The 23,797-nt window shown below is 42.8% G+C and overlaps 1 protein-coding gene across 4 annotated transcripts in view; it reads left to right on the forward strand.

Moving 5' to 3' along the window:
• Window positions 1-23,338, forward strand: part of LOC106568520 (protein Shroom3) — a 216,360-nt gene extending 193,022 nt beyond the window's left edge. For 3 of the 4 annotated variants that reach the window (XM_014138941.3, XM_045692630.2, XM_045692632.2), the window contains 7 exons: window positions 4,607-4,689; window positions 5,999-6,257; window positions 7,349-7,992; window positions 8,255-8,635; window positions 11,347-11,476; window positions 11,721-12,005; window positions 22,392-23,338. In XM_014138941.3, coding sequence (XP_013994416.3) covers window positions 4,607-4,689; window positions 5,999-6,257; window positions 7,349-7,992; window positions 8,255-8,635; window positions 11,347-11,476; window positions 11,721-12,005; window positions 22,392-22,817 — 2,208 coding nt within the window. In that variant the 3' untranslated portion in view covers window positions 22,818-23,338. The remainder of the gene's footprint in view (window positions 1-4,606; window positions 4,690-5,998; window positions 6,258-7,348; window positions 7,993-8,254; window positions 8,636-11,346; window positions 11,477-11,720; window positions 12,006-22,391) is intronic. The other variant, XR_014380217.1, reaches the window with a different exon arrangement.
• The last annotated feature ends 459 nt before the right edge of the window (window positions 23,339-23,797 follow it).

Raw genomic sequence — 23,797 nt, forward strand, 5'->3', positions numbered from 1 at the left:
CACTTCCTTATGTCTGAAACACAGGCTTCCAGCGAGGGCAATTTTGGGGCTTCACCATGTTTCATTGAAATGTACAGCTGTGTGTCATCCACATAGCAGTGAAATTTAACATTATGTTTTCGAATGACATCCCCAAGAGGTAAAATATATAGTGAAAACAATAGTGGTCCTAAAACGGAACCTTGAGGAACACCGAAATTTACAGTTGATTTGTCAGAGGACAAACCATTCACAGAGACAAACTGATATTTTTCCGACAGATAAGATCTAAACCAGGCCAGAACTTGTCCGTGTAGACCAATTTGGGTTTCCAATCTCTCCAAAAGAATGTGGTGATCGATGGTATCAAAAGCAGCACAAAGATCTAGGAGCACGAGGACAGATGCAGAGCCTCGGTCTGACGCCATTAAAAGGTAATTTACCACCTTCACAAGTGCAGTTTCAGTGCTACGATGGGGTCTAAAACCAGACTGAAGCATTTCGTATACATTATTTGTCTTCAGGAAGGCAGTGAGTTGCTGCACAACAGCTTTTCTAAAGTTTTTGAGAGGAATGGAAGATTCAATATAGGCCGATAGTGTTTTATATTTTCAGGGTCAAGATTTGGCTTTTTCAAGAGAGGCTTTATTACTGCCACTTTTAGTGAGTTTGGTACACATCCGGTGGATAGAGATCCGTTTATTATGTTCAACATAGGAGGACCAAGCACAGGAAGCAGCTCTTTCAGTTGTTTAGTTGGAATAGGGTCCAGTATGCAGCTTGAAGGTTTAGAGGCCATAATTATTTTCATCATTGTGTCAAGAGATATAGTACTAAAACACTTTAGTGTCTGCCTTGGTCCTAGGTCCTGGCAGAGTTGTGCAGACTCAGGACAACGGAGCTTTGGAGGAATACGCAGATTTAAAGAGGAGTCTGTAATTTGCTTTCTAATGATGATGATCTTTTCCTCAAAGAAGTTCATGAATTTATTACTGCTGAAGTGAAAGCCATCCTCTCTTGGGGAATGCTGCTTTTTAGTTAGCTTTGCGACAGTATCAAAAATACATTTCGGATTGTTCTTATTTTCCCCAATTAAGTTGGAAAAATAGGATGATCGAGCAGCAGTGAGGGCTCTTCGATACTGCACGGTACTGTCTTTCCAAGCTAGTCGGAAGACTTCCAGTTTGGTGTGGCACCATTTCCGTTCCAATTTTCTGGAAGCTTGCTTCAGAGCTCGTGTATTTTCTGTATACCAGGGAGCTTGTTTCTTATGACAAATGTTTTTAGTTTTTAGGGGTGCAACTGAATCTAGGGTATTGCTCAAAGTTAAATTGAGTTCCTCAGTTAGGTGATTAACTAATTTTTGTCCTCTGATGTCCTTGGGTAGGCAGAGGGAGTCTGGAAGGGCATCAAGGAATCTTTGGGTTGTCTGAGAATTTATAGCACGACTTTTGATGCTCCTTGGTTGCGGTCTGAGCAGATTATTTGTTGCGATTGCAAAAGTAATAAAATGGTGGTCCGATAGTCCAGGATTATGAGGAAAAACATTAAGATCCATAACATTCATTCCACGGGACAAAACTAGGTCCAGAGTATGACTGTGGCAGTGAGTAGGTCCGGAGACATGTTGGACAAAACCCACTGAGTCGATGATGGCTCCGAAAGCCTTTTGTAGTGGGTCTATGGACTTTTCCATGTGAATATTACCTAACCCTGAGGGGTGACAGGGCGGGTCTATATAGTGACCTCATAGTGATAAATAGTTAAATAAGTTTATCTCTATGGTGCCCCTCGCCCTGGCCTGGCCAGCAGCTCCACAGACAGGAAATACCCAAGATCCTCTGACTTCCTGTGTGGTGCCACTGGGCCAGGACTGGCAGAACACTGACTGATCACAGACTGATAAGACAGACAAACAAACACACGCAGACACATGCGCACACACACACACATACACATAACACTCACACATACACACACATACACATAACCCTCACACATACACACTGCAGTGGTCCAAGGAGGAGCAAGCTACAGACAATTATGATCGTCTTTAGAAGCTCCATTCGGGCCACAGCAGCTGATAGGTCAGTTAGGTCAGTCAGGAAACCACTGCTGGGTCCTGAGGATGGATGGATATTAAAAAGTCCTTATCTCCCAGAGCGATTACAGCCAGCATAAACACACACTGCTTTTCACATAACCACTGTCTCTCACTCTGTGGGTGTGAATAAAACTGCTTTATCATGGGTAGGAATGAAAGATATTTGTAACATTTTCCTCTCTTTTTCCACTAACATAATATTTGTTGAAAACAGAAAGACAGCTGAAGCAAACACACACAGCCTATAGGACAGAGTTCCCCAACTGGCGGCCCGCAGGCCGAATTTGGCCCGTGGGTGATTTTATTTGGCCCCCCAAGTTATCTGAGCAAAAAAATAATAATTATGTTGGATGTAAAAGACTAAAAACACCAGGAACTCAGCTCCAAGTGATTTTAATTTAGGAAATCTGTTCCCAAGTATTCCCACACATAATAGAGAGACGTTATCGTATATAAATGTAAGCAAGGTTTAAAATGATTGTTTTCATCAAACAATATATCGTTTAGGGCTCCCTGAAGTCAATTTGCAGTCTACAAATGTTTTATTATTATGTTCTGGCCCCTTGACCATCCGCTCAAGAACAAATCGTCCCGCTGCTGAATCTAGTTTATAATCCCTACTATAGGATAACCTCTCAGAGGTCCTACAGTTTAATGTGGTATATGTAGCTATGCTGTCAGAGGTCCTACAGTATACTGTAGTATATATGTAGCTATGCTGTCAGAGGTCCTACAGTATACTGTAGTATATATGTAGCTATGCTGTCAGAGGTCCTACAGTATAATGCAGTATATGTAGCTATGTTGTCAGAGGTCCTACAGTATAATGTAGTATATATGTAGCTATGCTGTCAGAGGTCCTACAGTATAATGTAGTATATATGTAGCTATGCTGTCAGAGGTCCTACAGTATAATGTAGTATATGTAGCTATGCTGTCAGAGGTCCTACAGTATAATGTAGTATATATATGTAGCTATGTTGTCAGAGGTCCTACAGTATAATGTGGTATATATGTAGCTATGTTGTCAGAGGTCCTACAGTATAATGTGGTATATATGTAGCTATGTTGTCAGAGGTCCTACAGTATAATGTGGTATATATGTAGCTATGCTGTCAGAGGTCCTACAGTATAATGTAGTATATATGTAGCTATGCTGTCAGAGGTCCTACAGTATAATGTAGTATATGTAGCTATGCTGTCAGAGGTCCTACAGTATAATGTAGTATATATGTAGCTATGCTGTCAGAGGTCCTACAGTATACTGTAGTATATATGTAGCTATGCTGTCAGAGGTCCTACAGTATAATGTAGTATATATGTAGCTATGCTGTCAGAGGTCCTACAGTATAATGTAGTATATATGTAGCTATGCTGTCAGAGGTCCTACAGTATAATGTAGTATATATGTAGCTATGCTGTCAGAGGTCCTACAGTATAATGTAGTATATGTAGCTATGCTGTCAGAGGTCCTACAGTATAATGTAGTATATGTAGCTATGTTGTCAGAGGTCCTACAGTATAATGTAGTATATGTAGCTATGCTGTCAGAGGTCCTACAGTATAATGTAGTATATATGTAGCTATGCTGTCAGAGGTCCTACAGTATAATGTAGTATATATGTAGCTATGCTGTCAGAGGTCCTACAGTATAATGTAGTATATGTAGCTATGCTGTCAGAGGTCCTACAGTATAATGTAGTATATGTAGCTATGTTGTCAGAGGTCCTACAGTATAATGTAGTATATGTAGCTATGCTGTCAGAGGTCCTACAGTATACTGTAGTATATATGTAGCTATGCTGTCAGAGGTCCTACAGTATAATGTAGTATATGTTGTCGTGTATTTATTTAGGATCTCAAAGGGGGATCTTGTGACTGCTTCTCACAGAACACATACCAGTCAGGACAACACACGCACGCACGCACGCACACACACACACGTAATTAACACTTATGGTAGCTGTTGATTCAGGGGAACACATATGACAGGCACTCATTTGCAATATAGCCTAAGTCATTAGCTGGGTGAGTTGGCGGTGCCCGCAGTGATGTGGATAAAATGCCAGGGCCGAATTCTTGTCCTAGTCCGCCCCTGGGTGTACCTCATCATCCTCCTCTCACCAAGTAAACCCCCCCTCTCTTTCTCTCTCTCTCTCTTCGTCTCTCTCTCTCTCTCTCTCTTTCTCTCCGTCTCTCTCTCTATCTCTCTCTCTCTTTCTCTTCCTCTCTCTCTTTCTCCCCTCTCTCTTTCTCTCTCTCTCTCTCTCTCTCTCTCTTTCTTTCGCTTCCTCTCTCTCTCTCTCTCTCTCTCTCTCTCTCTCTCTCTCTTTCTCTTCCTCGCTCTCTCTTTCTCTCTCTCTCTTTCTCTCCGTCTCTCTCTCTTTCTCTCTTTCTCTCCGTCTCTCTCTCTCCCTCTCTCTCTCTCTCTCTCTCTCTCTCTCTCTCTCTTTCTTTCTCTTCCTCTCTCTCTCTCTCTCTCTCTTTCTCCCCCCCTCTCTCTCCACCCCTCTCTCATTCCAGGACTACATGGCAGGAGGAGATCTGAGGATGTATGGGATATTCTCTACTGAGCCCAGGCTTTTCACAAACAACGACAACAACAGGTTTGTTTCCATAAAGGGAATAGGGTGCTATAGGTCCTGGTCAAAAGTAGTGCACTAAATAGGGAATAGGGTGCCATAGGACCTGGTCAAACGTAGTGCACTACATTGGGGATAGGGTGCCATGGGACCTGGTCAAAAGTAGTGCACTAAATAGGGAATATGGTGCTATGGGACAATACATTTTTTTAAACGCAGAAAATCTGGTGTTTCTATGTCAAACTGTTTTATTATATTTCAGTCTTCTATGATGTATATAAAGTGTAATATTTGGATGCTAACTCAAAATATAATACATCTGATATAGTACAGGTGTCTTATTTATTTTAAACCCATAACCATGTGTGTGAGGTGGATACAGTTGTTTCAAAGTAGATTTGTTTAAGACTACCAAGAATCACTCTGTGTGACCCTGATTTAGCCCACTGCAGTAAAAGGCTAATATCCTCATGGTCCATTATCTTAATAATATCCTCACGGTCCATTCTCTTAATAATATCCTCACGGTCCATTCTCTTAATAATATCCTCACGGTCCATTCTCTTAATAATATCCTCATGGTCCATTCTCTTAATAATATCCTCACGGTCCATTCTCTTAATAATATCCTCACGGTCCATTCTCTTAATAATATCCTCACGGTCCATTCTCTTAATAATATCCTCACGGTCCATTCTCTTAATAATATCCTCATGGTCCATTCTCTTAATAATATCCTCATGGTCCATTCTCTTAATAATATCCTCATGGTCCATTCTCTTAATAATATCCTCATGGTCCATTCTCTTAATAATATCCTCATGGTCCATTCTCTTAATAATATCCTCACGGTCCATTCTCTTAATAATATCCTCATGGTCCATTCTCTTAATAATATCCTCATGGTCCATTCTCTTAATAATATCCTCATGGTCCATTCTCTTAATAATATCCTCATGGTCCATTCTCTTAATAATATCCTCATGGTCCATTCTCTTAATAATATCCTCATGGTCCATTCTCTTAATAATATCCTCACGGTCCATTCTCTTAATAATATCCCCATGGTGGATGGGAGAGTTAACATACCAGGGAAGTAATTGTTTGGTAAAGAGATGTTGAAGCTCACACACTTATCAGTTTTGTTTGTGTGTCCGTGTTCGTGTGTGTGTGTCCGTGTTCGTGTGTGTGTGTGTGTGTGTGTGTATGTGTGTGTGTGTGTGTGTGTGTGTGTGTGTGTGTGTGTGTGTGTGTGTGTGTGTGTGTGTGTGTGTGTGTGTGTGTGTGTGTCCGGTCTTTGTGTGTGTGTTTGCCTCCTCTGTGTGTGTTCCAGGTTCATGGACAACCAGCATCCTGACAGACCCGTCTCTGCCTCCATGTCCCAGTCCATGTCCCAGTCCCAGTGTGCAGATACCCACTACCTATTGAACCAAAGTCAGTTCCAAAGCAACACCCCTGTGATGAGGAGAGATAAGCTGAAGAACCCCGACCGCCAGCGGGCCCTTAGTGCCTCCAGCCTGGCTGCCTCTGTAGGTCTCCCCTGCCCCTTCTCCCCCCCAGGCACCAGCCCTACTATCAGCCTGGACTGGCAGGTAGCGCTGTCTGTCTGTCGGTGTCTGTCGTGGTCTGTCTGTCTGTCTGTCTGTCTGTCTGTCTGTCTGTCTGTCTGTCTGTCTGTCTGTCTGTCTGTCTGTCTGTCTGTCTGTAAAATCAAGTCAACTCAGAGTTTATTTGAAGTACATTTAACAGGGGTCACAACACACTTTATGATATTCAAAAGAGGACCAGGGGAACAGCATCATCAACAAAACATAACAGGTCAAACATTGAAGAGCAAGTAGTCCATTCTGTCTGAAGTATGTCCTGCGATATGTGTTGTGTATAATTGGAGGGTTTATGTAATCGGAGGGTTTATATAATCGGAGGGTTGTATATAATTGGAGGGTTGTATATAATTGGAGGGTTTATATAATCGGAGGGTTGTATATAATCGGAGGGTTGTATATAATTGGAGGGTTTATATAATCGGAGGGTTTATATAATCGGAGGGTTGTATATAATCGGAGGGTTGTATATAATTGGAGGGTTTATATAATCGGAGGGTTGTATATAATCGGAGGGTTGTATATAATTGGAGGGTTTATATAATCGGAGGGTTGTATATAATTGGAGGGTTGTATATAATTGGAGGGTTTATATAATCGGAGGGTTGTATATAATCGGAGGGTTGTATATAATTGGAGGGGTTTATCGGGGGTAATTCGGAGGGTTTATCGGAGGGGTAATTCGGAGGGTTGTATATAATCGGAGGGTTTATATAATCGGAGGGTTGTATATAATGGGAGGGTTGTATATAATTGGAGGGTTTATGTAATTGGAGGGTTTATATAATTGGAGGGTTTATGTAATTGGAGGGTTTATGTAACTGGAGGGTTTATATAATTGGAGGGTTTATATAATTGGAGGGTTTATATAATCGGAGGGTTTATGTAATTGGAGGGTTTATGTAATTGGAGGGTTTATGTAATTGGAGGGTTGTCTGTCTTTTGATGTATTTTTATATGTTTGCAAAGAATGCCTGTGTCATTGGCAGAAAAGTTTCTCTATGAGGAAAATAAAGTATTAATGAATGAATGAATTCATCCATCCATCCATCCATCCATTCATCCATTCATCTATTCAGGCCAATGAGAGGTTGAGCCAGGCCAACCTGGATGCCATAGCCTTCCCAACCCTGATGCAGACCGCCACATCCAGGACCATGTCCCCAGAGGCCCAGGTTCACCCAGAGGTCAGAAGAAGCCCCACAGAACATCTACAGCAGACCATGGCCCAGGGCCAGAACCAGGGTCTGCAGACCAGGACCAGACAGGGCTCCTCAGACACCAGCACCTCAGAGGAGACCCTGAAAGACTTCCCCAGACAGAAAGAGGGGCCCTGCCCGCAAGCTTCAGCCGTTACACCAAAGACCAACCCACCCCCCGTCCTACCCAAAGCCTCCCCACCACCACCCCCATTTAAAACCTCTCACAGACCACACGCCCTGCTCTCCCTCCGCATCTCGGAGTCCACTCTGCAGGAGACCTCGCCCCTACAAGTAGCTCCACACCTAGCCCCTCCCACAATCTCACTAAAGGACTATGACGAGGTGTTCCTACAGGAACCGGCCCCTCCCTCCCCTATTCCTCCCCCGCTCCCAATCAGGGAGACGGACATCACAGAGGACTTCCCCCCGCCGCCACCCCCTCTCCTGCCCCCCTCCTCACTCCCAGACAGAAAGGAGGAGGAGGAGAATCATCATGGACCTGGGCTAAAGCACCTCAACAGGTACACACAACACTGGCTCCCACCAACACACATTATGGCACAATAACAGTGACAAGTTATAATAAAACATCAGTGATATTGAATGGTGCATTGATTACAGAGAGCCATAGTACTTGCACTATATATTTACATTATCTCATGCAAAGGGACATAGTAACACTGAAAATATTCTAATCATCAATGTTAAAGTTTTGAAAAACGAAGACCATTTCTCCATCCGTTGTTGTGAACCTCTTGTCTTTTTGTGTTTCTGTACATGCAGCTGTGAGTTCCCATCTCTCCCCTCCTCCTACCGTCAGACAGCACCCCCCTCTATCCCCCTGTCTGTCTCTCCTGAGCCCCAGCCTGAGACACCCACCACCCTCAGCAGCAGTTTCCCAGAGACCCAGCAGGGGCCTAGCTGTGAGGAAAGCCTGGGGCAAGAGTACCATCTCTCGGCCAGGAGGGAGAGGTCTGCTGGGGAACTGAGGGTGGAGGCCCTGGCCAGACAGCTGGTGTCCCGGGGGGATAAGACCCTGACCCCGATGCTGGACAGCTGGGCAGAGGGCGGACGGACCATGGACCTGATGGAGGAGATCTTCCCCGCGGGGGGAGGGAGGTTGCTGTGGCAATGCCGCAGGAGCAGCACCTGTCTGGAGGACAGGTGAGGGACGGAGAGGAGCGAGGGGAGGAAGGGGGGGGGGGGTGTTTAGGGAGGTCTGGTTATCCAGAGGGAATGAGGAAGTGTGAGTGAGTGAGTGCGTGTGTGCGTGTGTGTGTGCGTTCATGCATTCGTTTGTGTGCTTAGTGTGTGTGTGTTTTATTCATGTTATGTAGCTAAATAAAAGGTTAGACTGTTTGATCAGGGTTCATTACCAGGAAAGCGGACAGAACATAGGACCTTTGTTGAGGCTGATAACATTATGGCTCAGTTTATTACAGACACCTGTTATCCCAAGACAACTCTTCGCTTTTAAAATAACCCATGACATCAGAGAAGCTAGGTAAGCAAGGGAAAGGATATCATATCTCAGGGGTTTCAAGGTGAAATTGCAAGAAATATTTTAAAGTCAATCTGTTTTGTTTTCATCATGAACAAATTGTTTAGAGAGAAATGGTTAACACAGACAGGATAACAGTTGTCTCTGACGCCACAGAATGATAACTGTTAAAAACTGCTGATATCCTGGCTGTAAACTATAGTTCTCTGTCTGTCTCTCTCTCCATGTTAGAGCTACAGTCGGGGGAAAAAGTATTTGATCCCCTGCTGATTTTGTTCGTTTGCCCACTGACAAAGAAAGGATCAGTCTATAATTTTAATGGTAGGTTTATTTGAACAGTGAGACAGAATAACAACAAAAATATCCAGAAAAACGCATGTCAAAAATGTTATAAATTGATTTGCATTTTAATGAGGGAAATAAGTATTTGACCCCCTCTCAATCAGAAAGCTTTCTGGCTCCCAGGTGTCTTTTATACAGGTAACGAGCTGAGATTAGGAGCACACTCTTAAAGGGAGTGCTCCTAACCGCAGCTTGTTACCTGTAAAAAAGACACCTGTCCACAGAAGCAATCAATCAGATTCCAAACTCTCCACCATGGCCAAGACCAAAGAGCTCTCCAAGGATGTCAGGGACAAGATTGTAGACCTACACAAGGCTGGAATGGGCTACAAGACCATCGCCAAGCAGCTTGGTGAGAAGGTGACAACAATTGGTGTGATTATTCGCAAATGGAAGAAACACAAAAGAATTGTCAATATCCCTCGGCCTGGGGCTCCATGCAAGATATCACCTCGTGGAGTTGCAATGATCATGAGAACGGTGAGGAATCAGCCCAGAACTACACGGGAGAATCTTGTCAATGATCTCAAGGCAGCTGGGACCATAGTCACCAAGAAAACAATTGGTAACACACTACGCCGTGAAGGACTGAAATCCTGCAGCGCCCGCAAGGTCCCCCTGCTCAAGAATACATATACATGCCCGTCTGAAGTTTGCCAATGAACATCTGAATGACTCAGAGGGCAACTGGTGAAAGTGTTGTGGTCAGATGAGACCAAAATGGAGCTCTTTGGCATCAACTCAACTCGCCGTGTTTGGAGGAGGAGGAATGCTGCCTATGACCCCAAGAACACCATCCCCACCGTCAAACATGGAGGTGGAAACATTATGCTTTGGGGGTGTTTTTCTGCTAAGGGGACAGGACAACTTCACCGCATCAAAGGGACGATGGACGGGGCCATGTGCCGTCAAATCTCGGGTGAGAACCTCCTTCCCTCAGCCAGGGCATTGAAAATGGGTCATGGATGGGTATTCCAGCATGACAATGACCCAAAACACACGGCCAAGGCAACAAAGGAGTGGCTCAAGAAGAAGCACATTAAGGTCCTGGAGTGGCCTAGCCAGTCTCCAGACCTTAATCACATAGAAAATCTGTGGAGGGAGCTGAAGGTTCGAGTTGCCAAACGTCAGCCTCGAAACCTTAATGACTTGGAGAAGATCTGCAAAGAGGAGTGGGACAAAATCCCTCCTGAGATGTGTGCAAACCTGGTGGTCAACTACAAGAAACGTCTGACCTCGGTGATTGCCAACAAGGGTTTTGCCACCAAGTACTAAGTCATGTTTTGCAGAGGGGTCAAATACTTATTTCCCTCATTAAAATGCAAATCATTTTATAACATTTTTGACATGCGTTTTTCTGGATATTTTTGTTGTTATTCTGTCTCTCACTGATCAAATAAACCTACCATTAAAATGATAGACTGATAATTTCTTTGTAAGTGGGCAAACGAACAAAATCAGCAGGGGATCAAATACTTTCCCCCCCACTGTATGTGAGAATAGAACCAGAGGACAGTTGGTTTGTTAGAATCCTCTGTGTCAGAGGTTGGTGAAACCTGATTCTACTGTCCAATGTTGTTCGGTCTAAAACATTCTATTCTGCCGATCGATCCTGCCAAATAGGCCAGTCATGAAAACAAACCAGCCACAGCACATTCCTTATAGTAGTGTGTGTATGTGTGTGTTTGTGTGTGTGTGTGTGTGTGTGTGTGTGTGTGTGTGAGTTTCACCCAAATAACACACACACCCAGAATACCATACTAATTGTTTTGGCATCAGACACACTATTCAACAGACTAGTGCTTGTTGCTGACTGCTTGTTTTGCAGTATGTGTCAGTTTCGGTAAGGAGTTTCAGGATGTAATGTGTCAGTCTATTGAAGTGGTAGTAATGCTAACTGTCGCTACATTCTTGTGTCTCTGTTCCATGAGGTGCCATACCACTATGGCTGACCCTGTAAAACAACAGATTTCACTGCACCTATCCAGTGTGTCACAATAAAACATCTTTTTTTTTTTTCTTCTTCTTGTAGAAGTCAAGATGGTGTCTGTTCAATAGGACCCAATCTGCTGCAGAGAACAGAGGGAGGAAGAGGAGGAGGAGGAGGAGGAGAGGTGGACACAGATCTGGATGATGATGAGACAGACCTCAATCAGAAGAAGGTCTGAATTTACCTTAAATTCATTTTTTTTTTTTATGTTTTGCAAACAATTGTTTTTATCAGATCAAAGGCAATACAATTACATGAATCTTTGAATTAACTGATTGATATAAAAGTAAGGAAAATTAAAGACAAATGCCCATCCAACCTATGGTCCTTGGGGATCCAGAAGATCTCTGGTGAAAGACAAGTGGAGACACAATAGACACAATACACCGTTGTTGCTAACTTCTCCCGTCCACTAGGTGGAGTTACTCCAGGCCCTGACTCTGAGCATTACCTCCTTGCGGGAGGAGAAGGAGGTTCTGGCAGAGGAGCAGAGGAGGTTCCGGGCCCTAGGGGGCCACATGGAGAGCCTGGTCCAGGAGCGGTGTAAGCCCAACGAGAGGGAGAAGTACAAGATGTTCATCGGGGACATGGATAAGATAGTCAACCTTCTGTTGTCTCTGTGTGGCCGGCTGGCCCGGGTCCATAACGCTCTCTCTGCCCTGGACAGAGAGGAGGAGACAGAGGACAGCCAAGAGGAAAGGGTGAGATATTAAACTACACTATACACTATACATTATACACTATACATTATACACTATACACTATGCCCTATACACTATACATTATACATTATACACTATACATTATACACTATACACTATACACTATGCCCTATACACTATACACTATACATTATACACTATACATTATACACTATACACTATACACTATGCACTATACACTATACACTATACACTATACACTATACACTATACATTATACACTATACATTATACACTATACACTATGCCCTATACACTATACACTATACACTATACACTATACATTATACACTATACATTATACACTATACATTATACATTATACACTATACACTAAGCCCTATACACTATACACTATAGATTATACATTATGCCCTATGCCCTATACACTAAGCCCTATACACTATACACTATACACTATGCCCTATACACTAAGCCCTATACACTATACACTAAGCCCTATACACTATGCCCTATACACTATGCCCTATACACTATGCCCTATACACTATGCCCTATACACTATACACTATACACTATACACTATACACTATGCCCTATACACTATACACTATGCCCTATACACTATACACTATACACTATGCCCTATACACTATGCCCTATACACTATGCCCTATACACTATACATTATACACTATACACTATGCCCTATACACTATACACTATACACTAAGCCCTATACACTATGCCCTATACACTATGCCCTATACACTATGCCCTATACACTATACACTATACACTATGCCCTATACACTATGCCCTATACACTATACACTATACATTATACACTATACACTATGCCCTATACACTATACACTATACATTATACACTATACACTATGCCCTATACACTATACATTATACACTATACACTATACACTATGCCCTATACACTATACACTATGCCCTATACACTATGCCCTATATACTATGCCCTATACACTATACACTATGCCCTATACACTATACACTATACACTATGCCCTCTCTGCTCTGGATAGACAGGAGACAGAGGACAGCCAAGAGGAGAGGATGAGGCTTCACACACTGTACACACTACAACTACACCACACCTACACTACAACTACACCACACCTACACTACAACTACACTACACCACACCACACACTACACTACAACCACACCACACCTACACTACAACTACACTTCACCTACACTACACACTACACCTACACTACACCTAAACTACACCTACACTACAACTACACTACACCACACTACACTACACCTAAACTACACCTGCACTACACCTAAACTACGCCTACACTACAACTACACTACACCGCACTACACTACACCTAAACTACACCTACACTACACCTAAACTACACCTACACCACAACTACACTACAACTACACTACACTACACCTACACTACACACTACACTACACCCACACTACAACTACACTGCACTACACCTACACTACACCTACACACTACACCTACACACTACACCACACTACACCTACACCACACTACACACCACACTACACCACACTACACACTACACCTACACCTACACTACACCTACACTACACACTACACCTACACCACACTACACTACACACTACACCTACACTACACCTACACCACACTACACTACACACTACACCACACATTACACTACACCTACACTACACCTACACACCACACTACACTACACCACACTACACTACACCTACACTACACCTACACCACACTACACTACACACTACACCACACATTACACTACACCTACACTACACCTACACACTACACTACACCTACACTACACCACACTACACTACACACTACACCTACACTACACCTACACACTACACCTACACTACACACTACACCTACACTACACCACACTACACCACACTACACCTACACTACACCACACTACACCTACACTACACACTACACCACACTACACCTACACTACACCTACACTATACACTACACCTACACTACACCTACACTACACACTACACCACACTACACCTACACCACACCTACACCACACTACACCACACCTACACTACACTACACACTACACCTACACTACACACTACACCACACTACACCTACACTACACCTACACTACACCTACACTACACACTACACCTACACTACACCTACACCACACTACACTACACAATACACCACACATTACACTACACCTACACTACACCTACACACTACACCACACTACACCACACTACACCTACACTACACCTACCCTACACCACACTACACTACACACTACACCTACACTACACTACACCTACACTACACACTACACCACACTACACCTACACCTACACTACATCTACACTACACTATACACTACACCTACACTACACCACACTACACCTACACCACACCTACACCACACTACACCACACTACACCTACACTACACACTACACCACACTACACCTACACTACACCTACACACTACACCTACACCCCACCTACACCACACTACACCACACCTACACTATACAGTACACTACACACTACACCACACTACACTACACCTACACTACACACTACACTCCACCTACACACTACACCTACACTACACCTACACCACACTACACCTACACTACAAACTACACCTACACTACACACTACACACCACACCTACACTACACCTACACTACACACTACACACCACACCTACACTACACCTACACTACACTACACTCCACCTACACTAACACTACACTACACTACCAATAAGATAATTATCTAATAAAGGTAAATTAATCAATAATCCATTATTAATTAGTAGTTATGTAGCATTGATAATGAGTAATTAATGTACTGAACGTTAGTCCCATAAAGTCTAGTAGAGGCTGGAGAGGGAGAGAAATGTAGACATGTGTGTGACCTGAAGAGACTTAGGATAGGAAAACCGGGAGTAGCCTTCAAGGTTCTCCTAATCTCGGGGGAAAGCACAGACAGTGCTGGATAGTGATTAACAGCTACACACTACACCTACACTACACACTACATCTACACTACACCACACCTACACTACATCTACACTACACCTACACTACACCTAAATCTACACTACACCACACCTACACTACCCTACATCTACACTACACTACACCACATCTACACACTACACCTACACTACACCTACATGACACACTACACCTACACTACACCTACACCACACCTACACCACACCTACACTACACACAACATCTACACTACACCACACCTACACTACACTACACACTATATCTACACTACACACTACATCTACACCACACTAGATCTACACACTACACTACACCTACACTACACACCACACCTACACTACATCTACACCACACCTACACGACACACTACACCTACACTACACCTACACTACACCACACATCTACACCACACTACACTACATGACACAATACACCTACACTACACACTACATCTACACTACACCTACACTACACCACACCACAATACACTACACACCTACACTACACCACACCACAATACAATACACTACATACCACACTACACCACAATACACTACACTACACCACACTAACACTACACCACAATTCACTAACACTACACCACAATACACTAACACTACACCACAATACACTACACCACACTACACTACACTACACCACAATACACTACACACCACACTAACACTACACTACACACCACACCACACTACACACCACACTAACACTACACTACACTACACACCACACCTACACCACACCACACTACACACCTACACTACACCACACTACACCACACCACAATACATTACACACCTACAATACACCACAATACACTACACACCACAATACACTACACTACACACCACACCTACAATACACCACAATACACTACACTACACACCACAATACACTACACTACACACCTACACTACACCACACTACACTACACCACAATATACTACACTACACACCACACCTACACTACACCACAGTACACGACACCACAATACACTACACTACACCACAATACACAATACACTAAACACCACACCTACACTAACACTACAATACACTACACTACACACACTACACTACACTACACACCACAATACACTACACACCACACCACAATACACTTCACTAACACTACACTAACACCAACACTACACTACACTAACACTACGCTACACTAACACTACGCTATAAAACACTACACTAACACTACACCAACACTACACTATACTGCACTATACTGCACTATATTAACACTACACTACAATTACACTACACCACATTAACACTACACTAGCACTACACTATACTACACTACACTAAGACTACACTACACTAAGACTACACTAACACTACACTAAAATAACAATACACGACACTAACACTACACTAAGAATACACTACACTAAGACTACACTACAATAACACTACACCACATTAATACTACACTAACGCTACACTAACACTACACTAGCACTACACTATACTACACTAAGACTACACTAACACTAAACTAAGACTACTCTACACTAAGAATACACTACACTAACGCTACACTACACCAACGCTACACTACACTAACACTACGCTACACTAACACTACACTACACTAAGAATACACTACACTAACACTACACTAACACTACACTACAATAACACTACGCTACTCTAACACCAACACTAACACTACGCTACACTAACACTACACTAATACTACGCTACACTAACACTACACTAACACTACACTAATACTACACTACACTGCACTACACCACACACTACACTGCACTACACTAACACTACACTACAGTAATACTACACTAACACTACTCTACGCTAACACCAAAACTACACTAACACTACACTGCACTGCACTACACTACACCGCACTAACACTACACTAACACTACACTAACACCAACACTACACTAAGACTACGCTATACTACACTAACACTACACCAACACTACACTATACTGCACTATACTAACACTACACTACAATAACACTACACTAACACGACACTATACTACACTACACTAAGACTACACTACACTAACACTACCTTAACACTACACTACAATAACACTACACTAACACTACGCTAACACAACACTACACTACACTCACTAACACTACACTACACTCACTTACACTACACTCACTAACACTACACTCACTAACCCTAACACTACACTAACGCTTCACTACACTAACACTACACTCACTAACACTACACTACACTCACTAACACTACGCTAACACCAACACTACACTACACTCACTAACACTACACTACACTCACTTACACTACACTCACTAACACTACACTCACTAACACTAACACTACACTACCACTACCACTACACTACACTAACACTACACTACTCTAAACTAACACTACACTACACTAACACTACACTGCACTACACTAACACTACACTACAGTAACACTACACTAACACTACGCTAACACCAACACTACACTAACACTACACCGCACTGCACTACACTGCACTAACACTACACTAACACTACACTAACACTACACTCACTAACACTACACTACACTCACTAACACTACACTACACTCACTTACACTACACTAACACTACACTCACTAACACTACACTCACTAACACTAACACTACGCTAACACCAACACTACACTACACTAACGCTTCACTACACTAACACTACACTAACACTACACTCACTAACACTACACTACACTCACTAACACTACACTAACTACCACTACACTACACTACACTAACACTACACTAACACTAACACTACACTAACACTACACTAACACTACTCTAAACTAACACTACACTAAACTGCACTACACCAACACTACGCTAACACCAACACTACACTAGCACTACGCTAACACCAACACTACACTACACTAACACTACACTATACTACACTAACACTACGCTAACACTACACTAAGACTACGCTATACTACACTACACTAACACTACACTGTACTGCACTATACTAACACTACACTTCAATAACACTACACAACATTAACACTACAATAACACTACACTATACTACACTACACTATACTACACTACACTAAGACTACACTACACTAACACTACACTTACACTACAATAACACTACACTACACTAACACTACGCTAACACCAACACTACACTAAGACTACACTAACACTACACTCACTAACACTACACTACACTCACTAACACTACACTACACTCACTAACACTACACTACACTGACTAACACTACCACTACACTAACACTACACTAACACTACACTAACACTACACTACACTACCACCAACACTACACTACTCTAAACACTACACTACCACTACACTAACACTACACTACCACTACACTAACACTACACTACACTAACGCTACTCTAAACTAACACTACACTAACACTACACTACACAACACTACACTAACACTACACTACTCTAAACTAACACTACACTACATTAACACTACACTACTCTAAACTAACACTACACTAACACTACACTACATTAACACTACACTACTCTAAACTAACACTACACTAACACTACACTACATTAACATTAACACTACGCTAACACTACACTACATTAACACTACACTAACACTACATTACACTACACTACACAACACAAACACTACACTAACACTACACTACACTAACACTACATTAACACTACACTACACTAACACTACACCACACACACTACACCACACCAACACTACACTAACACTACACCACACTACATTAACACTACACTACTCTAAACTAACACTACACTAACACTACACTACATTAACACTACACTAACACTACACTACATTAACATTAACACTACACTACACTAACACTACACCACACTACCACATTAACACTACACTAACACTAACACTACACTAACACTACACTACACCACACCAACACTACACTATACTAACACTACACTAACACCACACTAACACCACACTAACACTACACTACCACTACATTAACACTACACTAACACTACACTAACACTACACTACCACTACACTAACACTACACTAACACTACACTACACTGCACTAACACTACACCACACTACACCACACTACACTACCACTACATTAACACTACACTAACACTACACTAACACTACCACTAACACTACACCACACTACACTACACTAACACTACACTACCACTACATTAGCACTACACTAACACTACACTACCACACCACACTACACTACCACTACATTAACACTACACTACCACTACATTAACACTACACTAACACTACACTACACTACACTACACTAACACACCACACTACACTACCACTACACTAACACTACACTACACTACCACCAACACTACACTACTCTAAACACTACACTACCACTACACTAACACTACACTACCACTACCACTACACTAACACTACACTAACGCTACTCTAAACTAACACTACACTAACACTACACAACACTACACTAACACTACACTACTCTAAACTAACACTACACTACATTAACACTACACTACTCTAAACTAACACTACACTAACACTACACTACTCTAAACTAACACTACACTAACACTACACTACATTAACACTACACTACATTAACATTAACACTACGCTAACACTACACTGCATTAACACTACACTAACACTACATTACACTACACTACACTAACACTACACTAACACTACACTACACTAACACTACACTAACACTACATTAACACTACACTACACCACACTAACACTACACCACACCAACACTACACTAACACTACACCACACTACATTAACACTACACTACTCTAAACTAACACTACACTAACACTACACTACACTACATTAACACTACACTAACACTACACTACATTAACATTAACACTACACTACACTAACACTACACCACACTACCACTAACACCACATTAACACTACACTAACACTACACTAACACTACACTACACTACACCACACTTACACTATACTAACACTACACTAACACCACACTAACACTACACTAACACTACCACTACATTAACACTACACTAACACTACACTAACACTACACTAACACTACATTAACACTACACTACCACTACACTAACACTACACTACATTAACACTACACTACACCACACTACACTAACACTACACTACCACTACATTAACACTACACTAACACTACACTAACACTACCACTAACACTACACCACACTACACTAACACTACACTACCACTACATTAGCACTACACTAACACTACACTACCACACCACACTACACTACCACTACATTAACACTACACTACCACTACATTAACACTACACTAACACTACACTACACTACACTACACTAACACACCACACTACCACTACATTAACACTACACTACCACTACACCACACTACACTACACTAACACTACACTACCACTACATTAGCACTACACTAACACTACACTACCACACCACACTACACTACCACTACATTAACACTACATTAACACTACACTAACACTACACTACACTACACTACACTACACTAACACTACACTACCACTACATTAACACTACATTAACACTACACTAACACTACATTAACACTACACTACACTACACTAACACTACACTACACTACCACTACACTACACTACCACTACACTACACTACACTACACTAACACTACACTACACTAACACTACACTACACTACACTACATTAACACTACACTAACACTACACTACACTAACACTACACTACACTACACTAACACTACATTAACACTACACTAACACTACACTACACTACATTAACACTACATTAACACTACACTAACACTACACTACACTACACTACACTACCACTACATTAACACTACACTACCACTACATTAACACTACATTAACACTACACTACACTACACTACCACTACATTAACACTAACACTACACTAACACTACACTACACTACACTACACTACCACTACATTAACACTAACACTACACTAACACTACACTACACTACACTACACTAACACTACACTAACACTACACACATAACAGCACAGAAGAGGGTGAAGATTCTCCACTCTACATACTACAGTCTGGGAATCACAGTGTGAAGGAGACCCCGAACACCGTAGGCTATTTCTAGGGTTGTATTTTACCAGCCTCACTGACATGAAGATGTGCATTTAATAGATACCTCAGACCTCCTTCCAGGGAATCACACTTTGGTCCAGACAGTCTGTCTCGTATTGTGGTATTGAATGAGGTCACAGAACGGCAGACAGCTTGTTGCTTTACACTCGTCTTGTGTTTGGCTGTGTTAAGGAGCGGTGACATCATGGCGCTACCTCAGCCTCCTTCCTTTAATGAAGGAACGTGACGGCGTTAAAATGTGATTTATTTCAGTCACTGATACCGCAGGGCTCCCTCCCCTCTGAAACACGGATTGATTCCTGTGACCTTCTATTCTGCCCTCCTGAGAGGGTGTCATTCAGCCTGGGTTGCTTTACTTTACCCAAATGTCATCATCATGTTATCAAGGCTTTACTAATCTAGTGTCCTCTACTAGTGTCCCATCTCACTAATACTGAACATGTTTCTGTAGACATGTCACATGATGGCCACTAGGTGGTGCCAGGTCATAGTGTCCCCTCAGGAGGCTGAAACCCCACCTCTTTAAGGAATACCTGGGATAGGCTAAAGTAATTATTCTAAACCCCCTACCCTCCCCCCCAAAAAAATATAGATGTACTATTGTAAAGTGGTTGTTCCACTGGATATCATAAGGTGAATGCACCAATTTGTAAGTCGCTCTGGATAAGAGCGTCTGCTAAATGACGTAAATGTAAATGTAAAATGGACTGCAGAAGTGCAGGCAGGATGTCTATCTCCTCTAGTTTAACCAGGAGTCTCTCTGTGTAAAGACTCTATTCACCTATCACTAACAGTCTCTCTCTACCCTCAGGAATCTGTGTAGTCAGCACCAGGATGTCTTTACTAAGCTATATATCTCTGTTAACTCAGGAATCTGTGTAGTCAGCACCAGGATGTCTTTACTAAGCTATATATCTCTGTTAACTCACTATATATCTCTGTTAACTCAGGAATCTGTGTAGTCAGCACCAGGATGTCTTTACTAAGCTATATATCTCTGTTAACTCAGGAATCTGTGTAGTCAGCACCAGGATGTCTTTACTAAGCTATATATCTCTGTTAACTCAGGAATCTGTGTAGTCAGCACCAGGATGTCTTTACTAAGCTATATATATATATATCTCTGTTAACTCAGGAGTCTTTACAGCAGAAGCGCAGGCAGCTGTGTAGTCAGCACCAGGATGCCAGGGAGTTGAAGGAGAATCTGGACCGGCGGGAGTGTGTGGTACTGGACATCCTGGGTGGGTACCTGACTGGGCCGCAGCTTAGAGACTACCAGCACTTCGTCTGTATGAAACCAGCCCTGCTGATCCGCCAGCGACACCTGGATGAGCTCCTTAAGCAGTGGGATGAACAGCTCAGCAGGCTGGCTGAGAGTATCTCTCCAGGGGACCACCAGGCCCGGCCCAGCTCACCTATCCCTGGGATGAACCCCAGCCTCGGCCCTAACCTTAGGGCTCCCAGCCCTAACCTTAGGGCTCCCAGCCCTAACCTTAGGGCTCCCAGCCCTAACCTTGGTCCAACCCACACAGTCCGCTCCACCACTGTGACATCACTGTGACATCACCCCAACAACAACACTGCTCCTGGACACTCCTACAGTTGCTGTGTCTCTGACACAGTGGGAGGAGCACCATGACTCTGGCGAGCAAGATACAACAGTACTTGATTGAAGAGAGAGACAGAGTTAGAGAGAGAGTTAGATACAGTGAGAGAGACAGAGACAGTTCATCGAGCAGAACTGGAGGAAGGATGTCTGTCCCCTTGTTGCAGACAGACAGGTAGACAGACAGGCAGGCAGACAGACAGACAGACTGCATTCAGACAGACTGCATTCAGACACAGACAGGTAGACAGACTGCATTGAGACAGACTGCATTCAGACAGATAGGTAGACAGACAGACTGCATTCAGACGGACTGCATTCAGACAGATAGGTAGACAGACAGACTGCATTCAGACGGACTGCATTCAGACAGACTGCAGACAGACTGCATTCAGACAGACTGCATTCAGACAGGTAGACAGACTGCATTCAGACAGGCAGACAGACAGGCAGACAGACTGCATTGAGACAGGCAGACAGACAGACAGGCAGACGGACTGCATTCAGACAGACTGCATTCAGACAGACAGACTGCATTCAGACAGACAGACTGCATTCAGACAGACAGACAGGCAGACAGACTGCATTCAGACAGACAGACTGCATTCAGACAGACAGACTGCATTCAGACAGACAGACAGGCAGACAGACTGCATTCAGACAGACAGACAGACAGGCAGACAGACAGACTGCATTCAGACAGACAGACTGCATTCAGACAGACAGACAGGCAGACAGACTGCATTCAGACAGACAGACTGCATTCAGACAGACAGACTGCATTCAGACAGACAGACAGGCAGACAGACTGCATTCAGACAGACAGACTGCATTCAGACAGACAGACTGCATTCAGACAGACAGACAGGCAGACAGACTGCATTCAGACAGACAGACAGGCAGACAGACTGCATTCAGACAGACAGACAGGCAGA

This window comes from Salmo salar, chromosome 13 (genome assembly GCF_965601325.2).
Source record: "Salmo salar chromosome 13, fSalSal1, whole genome shotgun sequence".
Taxonomy (NCBI): domain Eukaryota; kingdom Metazoa; phylum Chordata; class Actinopteri; order Salmoniformes; family Salmonidae; genus Salmo; species Salmo salar.